General features: G+C 39.6%; 2 protein-coding genes across 3 annotated transcripts in view; one reads left to right on the plus strand and one right to left on the minus strand.

Annotated features, from left to right (window-relative positions):
• The window catches only part of CSGALNACT2 (chondroitin sulfate N-acetylgalactosaminyltransferase 2), a 30920-nt gene extending 20082 nt beyond the window's left edge, over positions 1-10838 (plus strand). The window contains exons 3-8 of the mRNA XM_042863349.1: positions 1917-2133; positions 2601-2702; positions 4281-4459; positions 6189-6283; positions 7674-7755; positions 8846-10838. Of these exons, the coding sequence (XP_042719283.1) occupies positions 1917-2133; positions 2601-2702; positions 4281-4459; positions 6189-6283; positions 7674-7755; positions 8846-9138 (968 nt within the window). The 3' untranslated portion in view covers positions 9139-10838. The remainder of the gene's footprint in view (positions 1-1916; positions 2134-2600; positions 2703-4280; positions 4460-6188; positions 6284-7673; positions 7756-8845) is intronic.
• Positions 10839-18422: 7584 nt separating this feature from the next.
• The window catches only part of RASGEF1A (RasGEF domain family member 1A), a 43337-nt gene continuing 37832 nt past the window's right edge, over positions 18423-23927 (minus strand). For both annotated transcript variants that reach the window (XM_042863419.1, XM_042863418.1), the window contains exons 10-13: positions 23141-23332; positions 22154-22277; positions 21861-21933; positions 18423-21038 (exon numbers count right to left, since the gene is read on the minus strand). In XM_042863419.1, the coding sequence (XP_042719353.1) occupies positions 21014-21038; positions 21861-21933; positions 22154-22277; positions 23141-23332 (414 nt within the window). In that variant the 3' untranslated portion in view covers positions 18423-21013. The remainder of the gene's footprint in view (positions 21039-21860; positions 21934-22153; positions 22278-23140; positions 23333-23927) is intronic.

Consider the following 23927-nt stretch of genomic DNA (forward strand, 5'->3'; position numbering starts at 1 on the left):
GCAGCTAGAATATGCTAGTTGGAAGGTGAGATAGCTTTTTATTACAGCAGTGACTCCTGGGTGTTACACTGAACGTAATAAGCAATAGAATACATGTTGGTTCTTTTTGCCTGTTCTCAATTTTGCTTTCTGTGCGTGGAAGCTTTAAAGTCATAAAAGTCTTCAAATTAGTAGATTACCCAAGGAGGTTCACTCTTAGCAAGAGGAGTAACTCTGGAAGGATGTACTTGCTATTAAAAACAGTTACGGAATGGATAAGATGTGGAGATCCAAAAGTTTGGAATTCTGTATTCCAACAATCGAGCGCTGACAAGACTATGTACAAAACTGGGTTTGTGAAATACTGCTGTAACTCTATAAAATTATTTCATTATATATCTTTTTATTTTGCCATGTACCAGACCTCTGTTGTACTTTGTTAGACTGTGATGTAGGTTGATCCTTTGATTAAACATAAGGTATTGACAGCTGTGCATTTTAGCAACTTCACTTACCCATTTTAGCATAATTTTCATCTTTATGTAGCTATTGGATGCCAGAGAAAAGGAGTATAATATTCAGTATTGAATTCTAGTATGTACAGGAGTGCTAGTATAATGTCTGTGCTGCATATCATGAGAGAATATGTGAAAACACTGGTGCATCAGCTGCTCCTGTAGCCAAGAAGCTCTTTGCAAGGTCCAGTGCTTACTTAGTCAGCAGAGGGATGTTTTTCTCTACTGGTAACTGGTTGTTACTTCCACTTAGGACAAGCACAACTGTTTCAAACTAAGCATTAAAATATGCCTCTTGCATATAGCTCTGTGTTCACAAAGGAAGTAATGCAGGTTTGTTTGTCTTGAAGATGTGTTGGGCAGCTATAAAACAGGCACAAAAAGAAGGAAAATGGGAGAGGAAAAGTAGGGTGTCATGGGAGGAGGCTTAGGGAAAGTGCTTTGGGCAAGTAAGTAGGAGAAACTGTAATTTCTTCTTTATCTGAGCTTGCTCTGAGCTAGTATCAGTACAGGATTAGCTATGCAGAACACAGCCAAGTCTTCTGATCTTTTTCCAAGGCTTAGAATGGAGAGGCTGTTTGGTGTGGCCAAGATGATGTTCCTTAAATGAATGCAGTCAGCTAACTGAAATACTGAGTTCTGAGTGGGGTAAATTCTCCAATGTGCATGAGGGGTCTTAAAGTAAAATAAGTAACTAAAAATCTCAAACTAAGTAATCCTAGTTACAGAGGACTTGTATTGTTTTATCAAATAGTGCTGTTAGCTTTATAGGAAACTTCTGTCCATGCCCCTAGAAAACCATGGATATGGTAAAGCAGTGCTGTTCTAATTAATGGGATAGAAAACAGTAACTAATGGTCAGCAGTGAAAATTTTATAGCATTCCAGCATTTATTACATGATTTTTTTGATAGGACATTTTAGATTTAACAGGCTTTTGCAAGCAACTTACTGTCGTTTGCGCTACTCATAGTTTTGTTGTGTTATTGCTGGCCAGGTGATGTCAGCTATTGCTATGGGGCTAGCTCAAGGGAAGACAGGGGAAGACAGTTAGAGAACAGGCAACATTGGATTTCAGCCTTCTTTTTTGATAGCAAATAGCTGAATTCCTTTTTGGTTGGGAAGACCCAACTCTAATTATGTTTGAGAAGTTTTTGGGACCATCCAACTTAGTTTGGTCTGTAAGAAGCAGAGGGAGCTGGAGATAATTTGTGATTGTTTTTGAGATCTGTTAAAAGAAGGTAGGAGATTGAGCTTGACTTGTGGTGGTTTGTTTGTTGTTGTTTGGAAAAAAAAAAAAAAGCAAAACACTTAACAGCTTTACTTTACACTTTTTTTTTAGTTCTCAGGAGAAAAGTGTTATAGCAAATACCATTGCTGGGATCTTTGACTTTAAAAATTACTTGTGTGACTTATTCTTCAGGTTACTATCGTACAGAAAGAGATAAAGGGACACAATATGAGCTGTTCTATAAGAAGATGGATGGCATGGAATACAGACATGTCACGTTGTTCCGACCGTTTGGACCCCTCATGAAAGTGAAGAGTGAGACTGTCGATATTTCTAGATCAGTCATTAACATTATTGTCCCTCTTGCTGGAAGAACTGAAGCATTTGCACAGTTTATGCAAAACTTCAGGTGGGTGCATGAGATTATGTAGTGAGCTATGTTGCTGACTTCAAGTATTTCATTTTCAGAATGAATTTCTATTCTGATAGATTTGTGACAAAACTAATGATTCCAACATTGCGTGCAGCTGCCTTGGGATGTTCGTTAATTGATCCTGTTGTATGGAGAAAATGTTCTTTCCAAAAGGAATTGAGAAATTGACAAGCATACACTCTTGGAGTGTATGACAGGGCTGTTGTGAGCCTGGGCACATGTGTTATTGAACATCTTTGTGTTTACGTCAACTTTTGAGCTCCTGTGTATTGGATCTTTCTGTCAAACATAAAAATGGGGGAAGACATGGGAAAAATTCTTTCTTCAGTCTGACCAGAATACATACATCTGGTAATATATCTAAACACAATAGTGTTAAAGCATCTGAGACATATGTAACAGGGCAAGCCGTAATTAACATCAGCTTATCTTCCTGCTTCTAGGGATGTGTGCATTCATCAGGATAAGCGTGTCCACCTCACAGTGGTGTATTTTGGACAAGATGGTCTATCAGAAGTAAAAACCATTCTAGAGTCTGTATCTAGGTAAGTGTGTCAATACAAACATGTCAAATCTTTTAGTTTAAGATGGAAACAATACAAAGAAGAAGCTTGCTGTCAGTTACAGGCTAGTAGGAAAATAACTTCATTTTGGTTGACATTTTACAGCTTAAGTTGCAAAATTCTCCTGAAGACCACTAAAAATCAAGTTTAACAAATCAAGACTAGCAGCAATGGCTTTGAAGTTTCACTCTGACAGTCTGAAAAACTACAGGGCTGAGTCTTGCTGTGAATATTCAGTCATAACAACAGACTCATAAGTATTGAAGCTTTTTTTGAAGTGAACTCTGTCTGGGTAGTTGTTTCATTGGAAAATGGGTTTTTATTTAGTGACAAGAAAGAAGAATGATTGGTGTCAGTAGTCAAGGGAGGCTGGTCAGCTGCAGACTCTTAGGAGTTGAGCTTTGCTCTCGGTCCTCCAGGTAATATGTAGTGAGTCGCTTTTCCTTTGCTGTAAAACAACTCTAAATGAAGTATTTTGTCATGACTATCAGAGGAAATAGCTGTATTATAAAATTGCTATACGTTGATTTTTTTGGTTCCAAGCGTAAGTAAAATCAGTGAAATAACAGACCTGCCTCACCTTTGGGTTGGTTAGGAGTGTCTGTAATGTCTAACTAAGGAGCCCCTGCTCTTGCCTGAGCTGCTCTTCTTTGTTCTGAGCCCATGACAAATGTTACGAGCCCATAAGGTTTGTGAACTTAGAATGGGCATAGACAGCATTGTTACTGGCTTAAAATGTCATGGTCAGTCGATCTGGCATGCATGGAAATTTTTTAGGAAGCAAGGAATGCTTCTGTCTTACTCCCATAAAGCCTGCATGACACACAGCCTGTGGAGTGCTGGCAGCTTCTGTTTCTGGGGCACTTTCTATCACCTGCTGTGTTCCCTATGAGACTTGCTGTTCCTCTGACAACAACCAATCAGGCTCTGAGTGGCAAACTCACAAAGCAGGTCATTACCTGATATCTTTTCCATAGTGTTACTGTTTGAGTGTTTTCACTCTCTTCTCTTCAGGAATTTTCCTCTGAATCAGACACATGCTTTGCCTGAAAGCATTTGTTCCTCAGATGTATTTCCAACCCCTCACTGCTATTCCTTTGCTCTCATACGAAGAGCTTAAGCATGCACACTACTGGTCTTGAAAAAGCAATGAAAAGCCAATTGACTGGGTCATGGTGGCATTGGTATATAGATAACTTTTTGTCACATGAGTTTGGTGGGAGGCTTTGTCCTTCTCTCAGACTTGGTGAGGATGTTAGAGGAACAGAGAGAGCTGTTGCCTTATGAATTTGAAGTAATATCAGTTACCAGAAGGCCTTTTAAATCTGTTTGAATGATTGTTGTGAAGTTGTGGAATAAGACTTGTTGCACAGTGTGCAGTCTGCTACTTGAAACACACAGCTACATGGAACTGATATTTTTTTTCTCATCCTGATGATATAATTAGGTTTTTAAAACAGCTTCTGGAGCGGCGTTACTGTGAAATGCTCAAAAAGTATAAATAGGCCCTTCTGACCCACATAAGGATTAATTTTGGGTTTGGCTTTATTTTCCTTCTAGAGAAACTAACTTCCACAATTACACGCTCGTCTCTTTGAATGAGGAATTTAACCGTGGCCGGGGACTGGACATGGGTGCCAGAGCCTGGGAAAAGGGCGAGGTCCTGATGTTCTTCTGTGATGTTGATGTTTACTTCACAGCTGAGTTCCTCAACAGTTGTCGCTTAAATGCTGAGCCTGGTAAGTTCCTTTGTCTTGGTTAGCTTTGACTGATCTGAATTGCATGCGCAGAAGACAAGCTTGAATGTTGGACCTTAATAATACTATGCACCTAGGAAAATGAAAAATATTCTATGCACAAAAGAGAAAACGATATTTGAGGGAGAACTTCTTTACATTGAGGGTAATGGAGAACTGGAACAGGCTGCCCACAGAGGTTGTAGCATCTCCTTCTCTGGAGATACTCAAGTGCCATCTGGACACCTTCCTTCCTGTGTGACCTCATGCAGGGAACCCGCTTTAGCGGGGCGGGTTGCCCTCAGTAGTCTTCAGAGGTTCCTCCCAACCCTTATGATTCGGTGCGTATTTAGACTGAGAAATAGCTTTTGCCTTAGGGTAGCTTGTCTTCAGAACGCATTGTACTTTTTTGTACAATGTGAGCAGTTTTCACATTCTTTCAAGATTTGGCAATCTAAAAGAAAGCTGGACAATTGTTTTAGCAATCAAACTGCATGTAAACTTGTGACAAAATGCAGTGCAAGGCTTATTGTGGAAAGTGATTTTTTTTTTTTTTTTTTTTTTAACTAAAGTTTCAAACAAGCTTTTCTCATGCTTTCAGTTGTATTGCTGACACATCGTGAATGCTTTACAGTAGAGCCAAATAACATGCTCCTTGCAGGAACTGAGCTAGGGCTCTGCATTTGCCTCCTAAGTTCTGAATTCTTCTGACCGCTTTACCCGACTTAGAGACTTATTCTACAAGCTTTTACAAAGACAGATAAAGCTTTCTTGAGTTAAGAAGCATGTTAGTTAAGGCCTTCTCATGTCAAATATTGGTTTTGTTTCTTAATACTTAACCTTGTTCCAGATTTCTTGTGGCCAGAAAACTTTCTCCAAATGTCAGTTTGGAGTGAACTGATATCTTTTTCACATAATTCACAGACAACAGACTGCTCTAAGGCAGATGCTTAAGTTCTAATTGTTCTTTCCCTCCTGTTTCTGTACTTCATTAACTGAGTTGTATTTGTAATTGGAAAAACTTGGGAATGCCTCGTGAGCTTTCTCATGGAAGGGATTTTGAAGGACTGTTTACCAATTTGTGCTGACGGTTTGTCATCTCTGCTTCAAGTGAGATCTGAAAACATTTTGTCCACATTCAGAGCTAATACTCAAACCAGGGTTCTGAAAATTCCCGTGGGCTGTCACTGTTAACCTTTAGATGACTGGCTTAGCAAGAGATTTGTGAAGAACTTTATCAGGCTTCTGGAAAAAGCACAGAACTGCTGTCATAGTGTAATCAAGATATTCAAAATGTTTATGTTCTTACACAGAGCATCCTGGAAATATGTGCCTTTATTTGCATACCCTGCATTTTATGACCTTGCGTCTTCGCAGATGTTACAATGTGATTTGGGCTTCAGTGCTTTTGTAGATTTACCATTAACCATTGTTGCAGGGATTTTTTTTACTGTCTTCCGATGTGTTGATGTATACATGCACTGTCATCATGTGGAGACTATATATAGTTGTACATAAAGATGTGCATCTAAGTATAGATGTGTACATGTTTTCCTTAGCCAACCCCTCTGCCTCTTGCTCACAAGATGCCAGACTTCCTGAATGGAAAATCCTAGCAGTTTGACCTTAGTTATATTTGTTTTCATGTGGTGGATAATAACTAATTTTCCTGTTTCTTCCTGCCTTCAGAAAGGGTGCTCACAGTGAGTAACAGTTACCTTTTGACTTTTAGGAAAAAAGGTTTTTTATCCTGTGGTATTCAGCCTCTATAATCCTGCTATTGTCTATGCTAACCAAGATATACCACCCCCTGTGGAACAACAGTTGGTAAGTAGCATGATTTATTCTGAATGGGATCAATTGTGCTTTGTATTAAAACAGAATTAAATGGAGCCTAATGGTCTGTTTGGAATATCTTGTAACTTTGAGCAGAGTATATGTATCAGCATTGTTCTCCATTATGGGCAAAGCATTTTGGAAGATAAGCTTATCAAACAGTACAAAACTCATTCTTAATTGAGCTTGGAGTTCTATTTAAATCTTAAATGTATAATTAATCAAGTGAAGTTGGTAGCTCTTGACCGGCTTCTTATTACTGGGTTTGAAAGTCAATACTGCAGGGGGTGGGAGCATAACATGGCAGTAACTTTCCTCCTGTGCTCCAGCAGATAGCTTAACTGAAAGGAGGAAATGATAAATACTGCTTTATAAGCTTCTCTTGCTTCTTAACTGCAGTGTCAGGAAGTGTGCCGTGTAATTCAAGGTAGGAAAGGTGTCAGTGGCTTCTTCTCATGCTGTGTGAAGCTATATTCACTACAAGTTGTTTCTTTTCTGTTGTTATCCAATTCTGCTGGAATCATTGGATGTTATACCACTAATTTCATCTTGCTTTTGGTATGCGAAACCTTATTTCTAGAGAACTTTTAGTGTAAATAATGCACAAAGCTCACAAATACTCGGTAGAATAGATTTAAGAATAATGTGTACAAGTGTTGTCTGAATCTTTGTTGCCTAACAGTGGAATGGCTGTAGAAAATGTCTGTGCTTAATCTATTTAAAGAGGATACACAAGAGGAAATGGGGTTTAGCAGCTGGGACTTCAGAGGTTTAAAAAAAAAAAATTCAAAGAGGGAAAGTGAAGAGCAACACATCTTTACTGAATGTAATTAGTCCTCCTCAGTGTTCTGGGAAGGTAAGTGTTTTCTGGAAGCCTTCAGAAAGTAGAAGGAAAGTTTTTGGCCTCAGGAAGTCGCAGCTGAAAGTGCATTTCTTGCTTGAAAGCTGTTTTATTTGCTTATTCCAATCCAAAACTTTATGGTAACTGAATTCAGTAATCTTAGTTGTCTTATCTGAAGGGATAAATCTAGCATTAGAAACTGAACAGGAATTGCAGTCCCAGGAACAGACGGTTTGGTTATGGGCTATCAAAAATTTACTGCTTGGTCTGACTAGATGCATAGAAAACAGGTGTGCTAACACTGAGAAGTACAAGTGACAACTGCAAGGGAATAAGTGCTTGGAATTGCATGGGAAGAGGTTAAGTAATGAGAAAAGTCAGGTGCTCAGTATGTGATAAGACAGAAGTACTGGAAGCATGACATGCTGTATCCTGCAGCGAACAAACAATCAGAAGAATTTAGGGTTCTGCTAAACCAGGTATAGCGTACATCCTTTGGTGTATGTTGCATTTCAGAAGGCTGTTGTGTTAAAATTGTAGGTACACAAGAAGGATTCTGGTTTCTGGCGAGACTTTGGCTTTGGGATGACTTGTCAATACCGGACAGACTTCCTAACTGTTGGTAAGAAAAAATGGGGGGAGGTGTTCAAAAGCTGATTCTCTGTTCTTATCTAACTGCAGGAAATTAATGCAATCTTTCCCAAATCCAGCATTCCAATCTACTGACTCTCAAACTAGACAGAAATCAGATGTTTCTAGGTTTTCTGTTCCATCTGACTTGTGTGCTGGGAGCTATGATATTTGTTATTATCAATAGCGTTTCACTCAACTCACACTTTTTTGTACTGCATGTCTGTCTGAATCAAAATCACAGTTTAAGAAACACATCTCAAGTTAACCTATAGCAGAAAAATATTGAAATTCTTTCTTTTAAATAAGCTTGATTAGTTAAATATTCAAGACTTTACAGATGTGCTTTGGCACCCTCTTGTGGCACTCTATTAAAACTGAGAACAGCCTGACATGATTAAATTTGGAAGGCTCTTGATAATCTGCTAGGAGGTATAATGATATTAGGTATAAAGACCTATTGGCTGTATGATGATTTGCATGCAGGCTAATCTCTGAGAACAGGCACACTGTGTATAAATTTAATGAAGACTTGATGAGTTTAGATGATTTGTATGCAAGTGTGAGCTGGTTTTCACTGTGGTCCTGGAAAGGCAAGAGAAATGTTGAAAAGGTGGAGTAGATTGCTTTTTTAAAACAAATATTCTGTGTTGTGACCTGTGGAGTAATTGCTGGCTTTTTTAGAGAGGGCTTTTGCTATGATGCATGACTGCCTCAATTTCCAGCTGCTGAAATCCGTTATGATTGCTAAAAATAACAAAAAAAGCATGTCCAGCATGGTTTGCCTGCGATTTTCTGCAGCTGTCACATGGGTGTCATGGTTAATGTGATTTGGGTGCTCTCTTGGAAGGGGCTCTCTGAAGCCAGCAGTGCATGATCTATGTCCTGGGCAATACCACCACAAAGGATGTTGTATGTTTGAAGCTTTCAGCTCTCAATTTGGCATGGAGTGGTTGTAGTTAATTGCTCCAGAATGTCTGGCATGTCACATAAGATTGCATAATATGTTATGTGGGGAGTGTTGCTCTTTTTACCTTGGGAACAGTTTGTGTGTATAACGTTTTCTGATACTGTTTTTTTAGGGGGTTTTGACTTGGAAGTGAAAGGTTGGGGCGGTGAGGATGTTCACCTTTACAGAAAGTACTTGCATGGTGACCTTATTGTGATCAGGACACCGGTCCCTGGTCTCTTTCACCTCTGGCATGAGAAACATTGTGCAGATGAACTCACTCCAGAGCAGTATCGCATGTGTATCCAGTCCAAAGCCATGAACGAAGCCTCTCACTCGCACCTTGGGATGCTGGTCTTCAGGGAGGAGATTGAGACTCACCTCCGTAAGCAGGCTTACAGGACTAACAGCGAAGCAGTGGGTTAATTGGAGCCCTGAGACAGGGTGAAACCGATGACTTCGAATGAACCAGCATCGTTTTACAGCCTTAATTCAGCTTAAAAATGCAGTGCCTCTCTTTTTCAGTGAAGAAGAGTTTAGGGTTTTTCTGGTTCTTGTATTTGTTTTCTGAGCAATTGTTTGACTGATACTATTTCCCGCATATCTTGCAAGTTCAAGCACCTCAAATAAGAAATGGGAAAGTGTATGTAGTTCAAAGAAAGCATCTTCAGTATCGACTGGAGAAATGTGTGGAACATACTACTCAACACTTCACCACATGGTACATTTTGGTTCTAACGTTTGTGTTATTTTAAGAATTAAATTAAATCTTTTGTGTTATCTGAGTATTTTCAGTCTGTATGGCTCGCTGCGCTGTGTCTTTGGAAGGATATTATACTTACACTCCATTGTAGAAACGAGAGGTGTGAAAAGGAATCTCAGTAAAAAAGATACACAGCGTATGCTAATTGGTCTGCTAACTGTTCCAGTTGTTGATTTGACAGCAATACCAGCATACTGCATTTGCTGTATTAACCAGTGTTCACGTTGTTGAACACAAAATACTCCTCGTGAAAGGGCATGGAAACGCAAGCCTTTTAAAGTGGAATTCTGGTGTTTCATGGAATTTCACATTGCTGAAGACACCACCACCTTATCTTGATGATGGATCAAAGAAGTTGGGAAGGCTCCAGTCATGCGTTTCTGGCTCTAGTCGTTTCCCACAGTAGTTAATGCATCATAAAATCCCTTCTGTTAACCAAGCTATGCTATGAAATGTGTATTTTAAAGATTTTTTTTTTGCTCCATTCCTTATTCAGCGGCCTTGCTTCCTCATTTCAGCCTTCAAGCTGAGGAACCATCATTTCATTGCCATGTGTATTTATTAGAGACCTATTTGCTGTTACGTCAATGTTGTCCCTTTCTTTCTCTTCGCTCTGGCATTTTCCTGACATGTTTTCAGAAGGCAATCATATACTCTTAAGCTATTACTCAGACTGGAAAAGCAAGTGCTGTTTCACAGGATACTTCCTGTTCTGCTGATTATCCCACATAGCCTTATTCTTTTTCAGTTGAAGGTGAGGGAGGGAGTTGTTTTCTCTTTAGTTTGTTTGTTTGGATTTTTTTGGAGGAAATGGAAGGGGTCAAGCATGCATGAACAGAATTATGCCTCATCTGTGTCTTGTACAATGGCGCTACTACTTTACTGCTTCCCCTTCAGGTATTCTGGGATGTATAATCAGTTTAAACACAGGGAGGTCACTTTTTTCCATGTTGTCTTATATGCTACCATATGGCATGCCTCATTTTTCAATATGTTTCTTTTCAAAATTAGTGCTGAGAATGCTAATTCAGTGGTTAAGCCATTTGCTTGGTCTCAGTTTAGAAATTAGGTGAAAACCCTTCTCAAACCAGGTGTTTAAGTTCTGTTAATGAATTTGATTGAATTCAGTTTGCTCTAAGAATTCTGAAAGCAATTAAAGATCTAAATGGATTATGTTTCTGAATAGCAGATGCTGTGCAAACAGTTCTGGGCACTGATCCTTTTTTTATGTACATAACATTTGCCTTTATGTAACTTATTGTGGAGAACAGTGTACTGTATTGTACTTAGAGTGAAGAGAACACATTGCAATGCTTCTTGCAGTTGATATTCTCTGTATAATAAACGGAATATCTGCATTTTAGAAATGGTTTTAAGCTGTTTATTTGAAATAAGGTTGTTTTGCAATAATATCTTCCTTGGTAGATGATGCGCCAAATTCAAGTAATAGTATGTTTATTGAGAAGTTCAATGAGCTCATTTTTGCATCTCAAATGAGCATGTATCAGACAAGATATGAAACTTAAATTTAAAGTAGAAGCTGTTGTACTTCAAGATAATCTGGTGGTGGGTCCTAACAAAATAAGATGGCAGTAAGGAAAGGATCAAGTATTGACATGTGAGTTTTAGGAAGATGTATATGGGAACTTCTGTTGAGACTCTGGCCCTTAAAACTTGGGCTGCTACTGCTGTCCTAGCTCTCCTGTCACAAAAGTAAGCATAAAAAATGCCTCTCACGTGGCATGCACCGGCATGAATACTGAGGTTGTATGGAGGTGTTAAGCATTGCTGCTGATCAGCAACGATTCTATAATCAGCATCCAGCTGAGTTTTCCTGTTTTGCCGACTGCAGAGTGTTGATACTGATAGCCAGATCTGAGTGATTGTACTTAATCTAAATGGCTGAAATGGGAAAGGAAGAACTGTTAGTAATGGCTTACGGCAAAGCTGGATGTAGACATAAGTAGTGTCCAAATGACTGAGGATTTGTGAACTTCCTGGAGACCTTTCAGCCTGCACTTTTTCCTGTCTCTTCAATGTCATTACTTCTGCTCTGTTCAGTAACTGTTGGTGTGAAGATGTGCTACGGTGTATTAGCTCACAAAGAGCACTCTCGTGCTTAGTTACAGAAGCCAGAGATGCTAGGATGGGATGTATGCTGGGGCAAGTCAGTGCGAGGTACTTACAGTACAAGGGTAGCAGCAGGAGTAATTTTCAGCATGGAGTCTTCTCAGGTTCTTTTTGCTACTGAGTGGTACTGGATTTGGTACACACATCTCATGGTCTGCTAATGCCTGCTCTTCTGTAAGGTGATGATCTTCCTGCTCACAGTGTAGAACATGCACAGCAGGAAAATGTTTTATTTCAGTGGTGTTTTACAGTTCTTAGGGTAGCTTATTAATAACTACGATAGCAGAAATTAAATCAGTTACTTAAATTAAAAGCTCATAAGATTTAAAATTTGCTCTTCCAGGGAGGGAGTCGTTACTAATCATCTGCACCTCACGTTCCCTAATGATTTATCACTTACTATTTTTTTTCTTTATTAGTGGAATTAAATTCAGAATGATGAATTAACTACCAGCTTTTCATGAGATCCTACAGTTGGTCTTTATTTTATTCTCAAGAGTTTTTGAATTTTGCTCTAGGGCTTGAATAGGGCCTTGACTTACAATAAATAAAACAATCCAAATTAAGATTGTACCTCAGTGATTTAATGGATATTCTTTCCAAAATACACTGCAGTAGTTTTCTGTGAGCAAGGGCTTCACTGAAGAGAATCAATTGATTGAGTATTGCACAGATGGTTTTGTTTATTTTAACAAAATCATTTCTGGATTCTCCAGAAGAGGATGAGATGCTTTTTTTTTTGTATCCCTAGTATACCAAAACAGAAAGAGAAAAGGTTAAGACTTACAAGTTGCAGGGAGTCTGATTCTGCAGCAACACAGTAAACAGAAGTTACTCAGGTGTGTAGCATCCGAAAGTCCTAAAGTGCCTGCTGCTTCCCTGGGTCTGCTCTCCTGCTTTTCACCATTCCTTTGGACTTTTTCCCCAGAAGGCTGCTGGCTACACGTTCTTGGGAAGTGCTTAACTTTTTCTTCCTTCTCTACCTTAGTCTTGGGAAAGGGTATAGGCAGAGGCCATTTCAGGGCTCAGATTTCGCAGTGAAGCGTAGTCACTTGACTAATAGGTCAAGCATCTTCTGTCTGGCTGTGGATGATAGTGATATGTGAGTTATACACGTGTGCAGTTAACACAGAGCTAAGTCATTGCCAAATATCTGGCAGGTATGTGTGCAAATCTGGAGAGCAACTCCTTAGTAACATAAATAATTGTGTGTTATAAATATATCCTGAAACTTTGGATGACTTACTACTTGATCACTCAGTGCTGCATTATGTTACCCTGTTTTTTTCTTCCTTCACAAGGTTTTTGTTTGTTTTTCATCTATCCCTAGTTATCGTCTTTCTTGTTGACCCATCCCATTTATTTCCCTTGTTATGCAGCTCCTGTAGTTTTTTCTGCTTCTCTGCCACAAAGATGATGGCTTTTCACCAGCTTCTATCTTGGCTCTTCAGAAACACAGGAGCCACTAAGCTACTGTGAGGAGGAGTAGTGATGAGTGCTAGGAAAAGCCAAATGCTAGGATGCTGTGAGCAGGACAGGAACTCCAAGGGTGTACAAAACTACTTTCTGCTATTTACTGGCTTTGAAATAGGGCTTTAGTCCACTGTTTTTTCTAATTATTCCTGTATTTGTCGTCATGTTTCACACTGAAATACAGTAAACTCTTTCAGCAATGTGTGGTTCACAACAAAGAGCAGAAGTTGAAGACAATTGCCTATAACTGGTGTCTGTGCAGCACTGGTTCTGTTCTGTAATGAAAGAAGTGGTAGAACATCCCTTCATTACCAAGTGAATTCCAGACTCTGTTCACTGACCTGAGCATGGTGAACTGGCTGCTTTCTGCACACACCAGTCTGTGATACAAGAGCATTGTTTACATTCAGCTTGCAGCTGAGAAAGATTTGTTCTTTCCCAATGAAATTGTGACTTTTCAAAGGTGTTTCCTAACCTCATCCACAAAAGGGAGGAAATTAACCATGTTTCAAGCACAAAGTCTCTCTGCATGTTGCTCTACACCTGCATTTGGTTAAAAGGCTGGAAAATGTTAGCTAAGGGTTAAGCCTCAGCCTCCTGACTCTACTGCAAGACTTAGGAGATAATGTTATACAGGGTTTAGCAGTTCCATTTTGAGCATGTGAAGTGCAGCAGCTGTAGTGCTACAGGAGCATTTTCATCCCTTTGTCCAGCCGTGCCCCAGCTCTGCTCACCTCCACGTCCTCTCCCTTAGGATGTAGCTGTGAGCAGGCTGTGCTGGTAGCAGGGAGTGTTGCAGTACTACCAGGTTAGGCTCAGCTGCCCATTCTGGCCACAAACACCCTCTGCTATTAGCCAGGCCAGGCATTGGCTCAGGGCTGTGATCTGAGTCTGCTGCATATGATGTGGGTGAGGTGTGATGTGAGTGGGGTGGTTTAACACTGCTAATTCTCATCTCTATTGATAAGAAGCTGCTTGCTGCACTGCTGTTTCCTCAGCCTGCTCTGGGGGACCCTTGTTTCAGGCAACCTTTGCTTTAACAGTGAAGGTAAACCTCAGGTGATCTTCCTTCTACAGAGCAACCTCAGCACCTCAGATAATCTTATCATAAGCCTCAGTGTGGATAATGAGGTCCCACGACCATTAGCCCAATCCTGCACAAAAGCAGAAATCCTTCAGCAGCCAGGGCCGAGTGCCTCAGGCAGTGCTGCAGGGAGTCTGAGGAGCAAAGCAGAACAAGCGAGGCTGATTCCATTTGTCACAAGCACAGGGAAGCCGTGGTGTGTGGTTTGGTGCCAGCCCTGTGCCGTTGCAGGTGCTGTTTATGTGACACACTGGTTCCCATTTCTAAGCTGCACGTGTGGAAAGCCGGCTGTGTTTTCCTGGAGGAGTCATTGTGTTTTAGCATCAGAGCTGTAAATATAGTAACATTTGTTTAAATACGAACATGCTTAATAGAAATGAGAAGTAATGTTTGTTGGCTTTTCCAGCCGTTGCATGTTATATGCATTAATTGTCATATTTCCAAGAAACTAACATCTGTGGAAGGAGGGGGAAGTGTTCGTGATTAGGGATGTCCAACTGAGATTAGCGTGATACACATGTTAGATGATGTACAAAATGAAGTCAGGCTTTTCTTCTCAGTTCAGGCCTTGCTGCATGCTGGTGTATTGCATTTATGAATGTAGTGTCCTTTTCCATGGTTAGATTGGTAGAAAATAGCTGCTTGAAAACCCTGCCGTGAGGGGTGGTCCTTGCCACAGCTGTGGTGATTGCTTTAACGATGGCAGCTGTGTGCTTAATTAGGGCTGCATGCAATAACTGCCTGATCTCAGTAGGAGTCTGAAGCTGGTAGAGGAGGTTTCTTCTGGACAATGTGGTCTATGTCTTGTGTTAAAGTAAGGTAAACCTTTGCTTGTTCTACTGGGATGGATTGCTTTGAGTTTGAAGTTAAGGATGGGAATGGTCCTGGTTAGAATAGGGAGACTGGGGTGCTTCTGTGGAGGGTTTGTGCTGGGTTTGTAGCTGAGATCTGTAGGCTGTTACTGTAAAGCAAACCGTACTTCTGAAATTAAGACTGTTAAATAGAGTTATTCCATGTTTGAGTCTGATGGCACAGGATTGCCTTAACACACAGTCCTGTTTGGGGAGTGTAGCTGTGCTCTGTGGTAAGTAAAGTGTGTTTGTCTTCGCTGGGAAGAAAATGCTTAACTTGGTGTTCTCGGTGACCTGGCTGGTTTGTCCCCACCTTCATTTGTAGGCTTCGTTTTCTCCCAATTGAAGGGATAACTTGAAGGAAAAAAATAAAATCACTGGGGTTACTTTGTGCTCAGGTAAATTCTGAAGAGGAGGTCAGGCACAGATGGAGCTTAGGCTCCTCAGTGCATGTGGGCAGCGCCTGTCCTTGCCAGGCGGTTATCAGGAACAGCTGTGTGCTATTGTGGTCTACAATCACTTGGAGTTGCTGTGTAATTGGTTTGGTTTGGTTGTTCTTCTGGTTTCTAAATCTCTTTGGAGTAGGCTTCTTGGCTGCTGAGTTCTTATGAAGTTCTCTTTGGATGCTGTGGAATTTCTGAGAGGGGAATTGAGAAATGCAGGGAAAAGTTTGTGAGTTATTGATTATTATTATTGATTTGTATTGTTGATTTGTTTGAATTTTATGCTTAAAAAGCATTTTAGGAGAGACTTCTCAAACTGGGACTGATTATTTAGCACTGAGTACTTAAGACTTCAGACATGAATAGTTCAGTATTTTCAGTATTTTGAGTGCTGTAAATGAAAAAAGGCTTCTATCAAATATGTGACTCACAACTGCATGCAAGCAGAAGAGTTAAAGGAATGAATGCATTTGCAGTAGACAAGTTGGCAGAGCTCAATTTCCAGTAATCTGGGTTTCAACTGCAGTCCACTTATCATCCCTAATGTAAGTCTGAAGCTGATGGCTCAGTGGGTTGTTTCTTTTATTGGTTTGGTTGATGTTTCTATGTGAGAGAAATTTCCTTTTCTCATTTGGATTGGTTTACAGTGCTGGTATACCCTTGAATTCTTAATTTGGGGGATATTAGCAATAATACCACCTTGAAATTGAATATAAACAAGGATATTGTTTAAATATTAAAAGGGAACTTTCAGTGTTGGATGTTGATGGAAAGCAACTCTTTCCTATTTAACACACCCTGGATTCAGGAGAGGCCTCAGGATGCTCACATGCCAGATGTTATCAACTACTTTGATGTTTGTCAGTATTGATTTTCAGATTAATTAAAGCAAGTATCTTAATTTGTTAGGCAAAATTAAAAACATCAGGTTACTTGCAAAGAGACCTCCTTTGCATCCTGCTTTATTGGCTTGGATTTGTGGTTTGTTTTTTTTGTTTTTTTTTTTGTAGTTAGTACTGATAGTTTCAAGTAATCGTATACTGGAATCAACAAATAGTGCTTTCTACAGCCAAAGTGCCCTTTGTTATGTGTTAAAAGCCTAATGCCACAAGTAGTGTATTCTATTGGGTTGGAAGCAGTACAGTTACTGGCTTGTTATTTTGAATTTCATGTCGCATTTTCTGCTGGTTTGAATTTCTTTCTTATCACATCTGAGGAGAAGGCAGGACACATCTCAGGCTGTGTAAGCACTTCCTGCATGACATGTACCTCGATCGTATTTCCTTATGGAAACATGCCAAAACCTTAAAGGTGTTTTGCAGCTGCTAAACGTGTCTGTTTTCTGCACAGAAGCTGAAAGTGGTGTCAAGGAGCCTTAAAAGTGGTGGCATGAGAAATCTCAGGGCTACTTAAATCCTTTTGCGTTCCAAGCAAGGTGTTGGAGATAACTGTGCTTCAAATGCACTGCTAAACTGATCCAGAGTGTACCTTTATTTCATACTCACCTTGGGGTATACCTGTGCATGTAGTGCCAAGAGATGATGCTGTTGGAGAAGCAGTGGAATAGAAATGTTCTGCAGGATCACTGAGCATCTGTTGGGGATGTGCTGAGACTTCAAAGCGTGCCCAGTTATCTCTGCCTTTCAAGGGACAGGCATTGAAGGGAGAACTTGGAAGTAGCAGTTGTTAATACTAGCATGCTCACTGGTCTGGGGATTTCCTCTACAGTTGTACTAGTTTAGGATAAGTGTTTCTGACTTTTTAATTCTCTCATTGTCCACACAGGCTTATATGATGGCTGCAGAGAGCTGTAAGACAAAACATTTTCCATACATTGTTTTCAGGCTTTTCCAATTAGATGGGAGGCTGGAGTGGCCTTGGTGAACTTCATTACACTGCAGACTGAAAAAGATTTGTTTCTTACTATTCTCAGAAAAATTATGTTTTATATCCCCCAAGTATGTTTGAATATGTTTGAATATCTGTTATCAGCTGAATTTCGCTGCCTGAGAATTATTTGCTGAAAGAAAGCTGTTTTTTCTAGCTTGGCTTTGAACTATTAACTTGATAAATGAGGTTGCTGCTACTATTGCTAGAAACATCTTGCTGGCAATCAGTTGCTGCTTATTGTAGTTGTGTTGTTTCTCTAATGGAAGTAAAGCGCCTGGAAAGCCTTTTATTGTTTCCTCCTATGCCTGTGTAAATAGCTAACTTATCCCAATGATATCCCAAAAAGTTTTACGGAAAGGGTTGTTAAGCACTGCAATAGGCTCCCCAGGCAGGTGGTTGAGTCACCATCCCTGTGTGTGTTTAAAAACCGTTTGATGTGGTGCTCAGGGATGTGATTTAGCTGAGGGTTGTTAGAGTAGTATGGTTAAGTTGGGGTTGGACTTGATGATCTTTAAAATCTTTTCCAACCTGAGCAGTTCTATGACTGGATGGGAAGTAGCTGGAAATGAGTTTTCAAGGCTGTAATAGGTGAATTAAGAGTGTGAACTGGTCATCGGGAATCCTGTCTGCTTGATCCTCTGAGCATTGGTAAACATTATCTTTTCTAATGAGCCACGATGACTGAAAGTAGTGCTGTTCTACTCTGTCAGTCTGTCAGCTGTGGATGTCTGGTTACCAAAAAAATTTCCACAGTGTTTTTTAAACAGATGGAAAATGCTTAGGGGATCTCCAGAGCTCCTTCAATTGTGAGGTCAAGCAATTTTTTTAAGGCTTATATCCTTGAGATAGGAGGTAGTGTGGTAGGACTGTGGCAAAGCATTAGGAAGCTGGATTCCCCTCGCGGATCGGGGCTTAATAAGTCAGGATTTAAATTGCAGTTAAAAAAAAAAAAAAAGTTCTTTGCAATGATGTTATCTTCCACAGTTGGTTCACCACGTTCACACACTGGTTTGTTGTGTCGGTTTACAAGTGGAAAAACAGCCACAGAAAAAGTTGGGTCTTGTTGAAGCAACTCTTTTTTATTAATGCAAGCACATCCAGTCAAACACAGAATATCCTGCTTTATGGTACAGCTTTATATTTAGCATTTCAGCTCAGAATAGCAAAACACAGTATTTAAGGAATGTATCAAACTGAGGGAAGAAAAAGAAAAAGGAACCAATGTGGATACTGCATTGATTTCAAGTATATACTAGGACTGATTGACCAGTGAAGTGCACATTCATGTGAAAGCTTTTTTTTTTTAATACATTTACAGGAAGTGTTCTAAAATTGCATTTCAAATATATATTTTTTCTTAAATTTTAAGCATCCCTTTTAAATCTCAATTACATAAACAAAGCTGATATACAATCCCTTTTATAGTGTCCAACAATGTTACTAGCTAGAACATCTCTGAAAGTGCAAAACACTGTAATAATACAGTATAAATATTCTTACTCTAGTCCAGGACTGAAGGTCAGTACTTCAGCACAGGAAAAATAGCAGCAGATCATAAGAATTATCCCTTCTCCTTTTCTGGGCTGTTCCTGGCAACAGTTCTACTTTTTCCTACTTCTTCAAGGCATAACTTGCTTTTCTTCCTCTTTGATCCCAATGCTATGGGAATAGCAAAATGTTAATTTCTCTCTGCTATTATCACACTGTTGTAACTCACTGTTGCCATTTTAAGTATTTAGCAGGGGCAGGAGGGAGAATAGGGAGAGAGGGGAAAGGCTCTTGAATATTTCACTGTACTGCTGGGCCAACACAGCAAACATTTTCTGTTAAGTGTGTGCTGATGCTACGTGAAACAGTGGCACTGCTCAAGGCTGTAGGCACTCAGCAAGAAGAGGCAACTGGACTGGAATAAACTTGACCCTCGCTCCAGCAAGTCTTGTACCTGCTTCAACACAGAACAGAATAGGATACTACTCAAAATGGACCACTTTTAACTGAAGTGGTGCAGAGATCCTCTGTGATCTATGACAGAAGTCTGTAACCACAGCACTTTAAAGGGCTTGTGAAGAAAGAAAAATTCTAATACAACAGCCCAGCTCAGTCTTCGTTTAAGAATACCTGGCCCTCATGCCTTAAGAGAACAGTTACTGGAAAGGGTAGTAGATATTCACAGGTAATAATTCACAAAGCAAAGTAGTTTTCAATCTGAGCCTATTTTCTTTTTTTCTTAACTTGACGTTTGGGGAGAAGGGGAAAAAAAAATATTGAAATATGTAACATTTTTTCTGAAATGGATAGCTTAGTCTTAAGCTTCTCATGCTCATCTGGATAGATAAATAGGTATAAACTTAGGGTGAAAAGGAGAAGTTGGACATGATGGGCATTACTTCTAGCTATCAATGAGTTTATAGATCATCTCTAACCTTGACGTAGATCCAAAGGCTTGATTAGTTCCTTATATTGTTTTCCTATAGATTTCAGTGGGTCCTGCCCCAGACTGTCATGGCTTGCAAAACACTAGAACAAGTTGATGATGTAAGTCAGTCTTTGCTTTGGTCTTGAAGTCCAGACTAGCATTTTTGAAGGAACCAAAGGGTTTAAATGCCCAAGTCAGTAGAGATGAGCTCTTGACCCTCTTTGGCAATTTTAGCCTTAGTTGGACATCTGAGTTAACTTCCCTCTCCTTTATTTGTGCATGATTATTTTTTTTTCTGTAAACTGTTGGCAGAAATACATATTGAACCTGTTTTGCAGAGATTATCTAGGTTAGACATCATTCTCTTAAAAAAAAAAAAAATTAAAATCCCTGATTTTGGAAAGGAAAACACAAACTATTCTGACAATCAGAATTTGAAGGATAGTTCCCAGAAGACGTGTGCAAAGTCACACATGCACACACATACGCACACACAGACACACAACCCTCAGTAGTTACCCCGTCTTCTCTTTAAGTCGTGTAACAAAAATACATTTGCTGCACCATCAATGTCACAGGCAGGTATACTCTACCTCACGTGTCATATTCTTCATTTTAATTAAAAAGTACGTTGTGGCTGGTTTTGAGACATCCATATTTTTATTTTCCTTGCTTCCAATCCAGCGTAATAGAAGGTACACTACACAATGTCAGTACCTTGTAAGGCACTATTTTCTGATGTAGGAGAGGAACAGGCTTACTGCAGATGTCTAAGGCCTTGACTCTACAAACACTCGTATGTACGATTGCTCTCGCCGATTGGAATGAAACCACAGGTAGACACACAGTGTTGTGTAGGCTATTGGTCCAATGGAGTATTTAACACCGGCTCTAGCTGAGATGTGTGTTTTAACTTTTGTTTGTTTTGGTGGAAGTAATAAAAAATAAAAATTTGGATGCTGATAGAATAAGGTCTCCCCAGGGATCCCACCTCCCATGATACGCTTCATCTCTGAGAACAGGGCCCTGCCCTTTTTTTTTTTTTTTCTTAAATAAAAAAACAAAACCCTTCACTTAAGTGCCTTAAGGTTGACATGTGAAATATTTACCACATTTTGTTTCATAAAAGGTACTGTATATACAAAACAGACCTCAACCAGTGAGGTCATCTTAACTCAGTCCAAGTCTTTCAGGTTGTAAAAACACATTCATTCTGTGTGCTTTGAAGTCTGCAGATCAGATCCAAAAATCTCAGGCCCTGTTAAGCAGAGTAGTCCTAGAGAAAGAAGTAATAGAAATAAAAAAGCTTTGTATTGTGATAGTCCTTACAGTTTTGGTAAAGGTTGGCAATGGACCTGTCTTTCTTTCGTAACTGGAAGCCTTTCTTCAAAGGCTGTTTATGGGGGAGGAGTGATACGAAAAGGGCAGCCTGGTCTGCTGGTTGGTGACCGTGCACATAGCAGGGGGTTGGAACTGGATGATCATTGTGGTCCTTTTCAACCCAGGCCGTTCTACGATTATGTGAAAGTGTTGATTTTTCAACAATTACAAATTAGTTTATCTCTCTAAATTCCAAAATAATACTGACTTGAAATAAAGATATAACCTTTGTAGCCTTCAGAATGTGCTCAGGCAAGTGACATAAGTTCCCTCCTCGTCTTCAACTATTGCTTGCAGTACAATAGAGACTCAAATACAGACTCTAGGACTATGTTTGATAGCCTGAACTGAGTATGTTCTCTCATGGTCTCAAGCAGTGCTCTTGGAGCCTGAGTTGACTAGAGAAGTTTTATCAGAATTCTATATTTTTTTTAATCGGATCTGAATTTTGAAAGAAATGAAGTACATTTAGGCCAAAATGGAATTATTTACTGGATGGACATGCAAGCAGGCGAGAATCTTTTCACTTTTTCAAAGAAGTTTCTTTTCACTTTTTTTTTTTTTTTTTTTTTTTCCAAAAAAGCTCACTCTTTTGTACCTGTTTTTTGATGTTCTCAGGCTGCAGATAAAGCTGAGTTGAATGTGCGACAGTGCTTATGAAGAGTTCACAAGCATGTATGTGTGTCTGTAAAAATCTCATGCTGAGGAAGCTTCTTACCTGAGTGTTTTCCAGCTGTCTTTTTCCATGTGGTTTTCTGGACCTTCACTTTCAAAAGATGCAATAAACAGAGCTGGTAAATAAGAAAAGAACAATTGGATTCTTTAAAAGAAACCAATATAAAATAATTCATATAACAGTTGTAATTTAAGACTTTACTAGTGAGGTTTACTCCTATCAGGAGCCAATGTGGAACTGCTAATACATGCTTATGAAATATTGTTCTTGTCTGCTAACTGTTCACTCTGTACTTTAAATAGGAAGACGATATAATGTTCAGTAAGGGTTTTTACCTTCTTCACTGTAAATGGGTGCAGTGAGTAGATAACTCTGGATCTTCTTGTCCTTTTCAAAAGGACACTCGACCTGCTTCCATGTCAGGAAATCATGAATCTGTCTTGATATTTCCCAGAATTTCTGCATGAGGTAATTTAAAAAACTTTACAGTCACTTTTCCTTCAAATACTGATTCCTCTCTGTAACTTCAGAGCCTCTGTCTCATTCTCATTCACGTTTCTGCTCTTACTATCCTTTATTCCACCTCTTTCCTTGTTATTCTTTCCTATTACATTTTTAAGAAGAAGAAATTTCTCTGTACTGTGGCCTTTACATAGCTTTCAAAGTTTGGGGTTCTGAACGTATTCCAGGAGCACAGCTGGGGAGTGACAAATGTTTACTGTTCCAAACAATTTTCTTGTATTTGCCTTTGCATTTTTTATTTAATTTTAAAACTTGCACGGGTGTAACCGTCCTTGAAGACATCTCCCTTCTCAGTTGGCAAAGATAAGATTATTTAAGTTCAGTTTTTAATTGATTAACTTTTTAACATTTGAGTTTTGGCTTCAAAATTCTTATTTTTCTTATCCATCTTCATCTATCAGTTCTTTTGTTACAAATATGATTTCACCTCCTTCTGTATTCATGCAGTTCATGGTTTGCAGTGTGCTTTTTTCATTTCATAACTAACAGAAGTTAACCTCTCTTTAACTCTGTTTTAAAACCCTACCTCTTAACTGAAGGCAATTAAATGCCAGCAGTCCTGTGGATTCTCTTCTACACATGCAATTGTGTGTGGTTCTGCTGGACACAGAATACAAACATAGCAACTGCAATCACTGGTCTTTCACAGAAACTTGGTATTGAGACCTTAATATCACTTCCCCTGGATGGTGGTATCATTTAGTCTAGTTGACAGCAATGCTTAAACATCTGACACTTGAAAACTGTAATGCACAGTGTTTGCCTAAGCATTATAGATCTTACAAAAAACCAAACCCTACCTTGAAGTTTATCTGCCCATTGGGTAAGCGGTTTGTGTGTATTTTGTGCAGGAAGTAGATATCTTTGATAAACAGGTTGAAAACTGGGATGACTATTTTCTCTCGATTGCTGTTGGCAGTCTGAGATCGCTGTGCTGCTCCTTGCAGGGCCGTGCGGTAATTGCAGAAGTTGCTGGATGGATCCATGTGATGCTGTTTTTATGGGGGGAAAGGCAGTCGTGTCACAAAAATGACTTAAATATTATTAAAAAAAACAAAAAACAAAAAACAAAAACAACAACAAAAAAAACCCTGATATTATCGGAGTACATGCTGTATGATTTCACTGGGTACCTTTTAAGCTTATAAAATAGAGTACCTTATGTTGTAATCAGGTCTGGATTATCACAGAAATCACAGGATGGCCAGGGTTGGAAGGGACCTCAAGGATCATGAATCTCCAGCCCCCCTGCCACATGCAGGGCCACCAACCTCCACATTTAATGCTAGACCAGGCTGCCCAGGGCCCCATTCAACCTGGCCTTGAACACCTCCAGGGATGGACAGGGCATCCACAGCCTCTCTGGGCAGCTGTTCCAGCACCTCACCACTCTCTCTGTAAGGAATTTCCCTGGATTCAGAAGTTTTGTTTCCTAATTCTTGTCTAGTTTGAAAGGAGGGTTACACAATAGCTTTACTCTGTGCTTTCATTCCATTGCTAACACGAAGATGAAAAGAAATAATAAATGACTACTGGGGGGTAAGAAGAGGCAATTATTTCGACTTGCTGTCATTAATCTAACGATTA

This window comes from Lagopus leucura, unplaced genomic scaffold (assembly GCF_019238085.1).
Source record: "Lagopus leucura isolate 7727_CA_CO unplaced genomic scaffold, USGS_WTPT01 Super-Scaffold_739, whole genome shotgun sequence".
In the NCBI taxonomy this organism is placed as follows: Eukaryota; Metazoa; Chordata; class Aves; order Galliformes; family Phasianidae; genus Lagopus; species Lagopus leucura.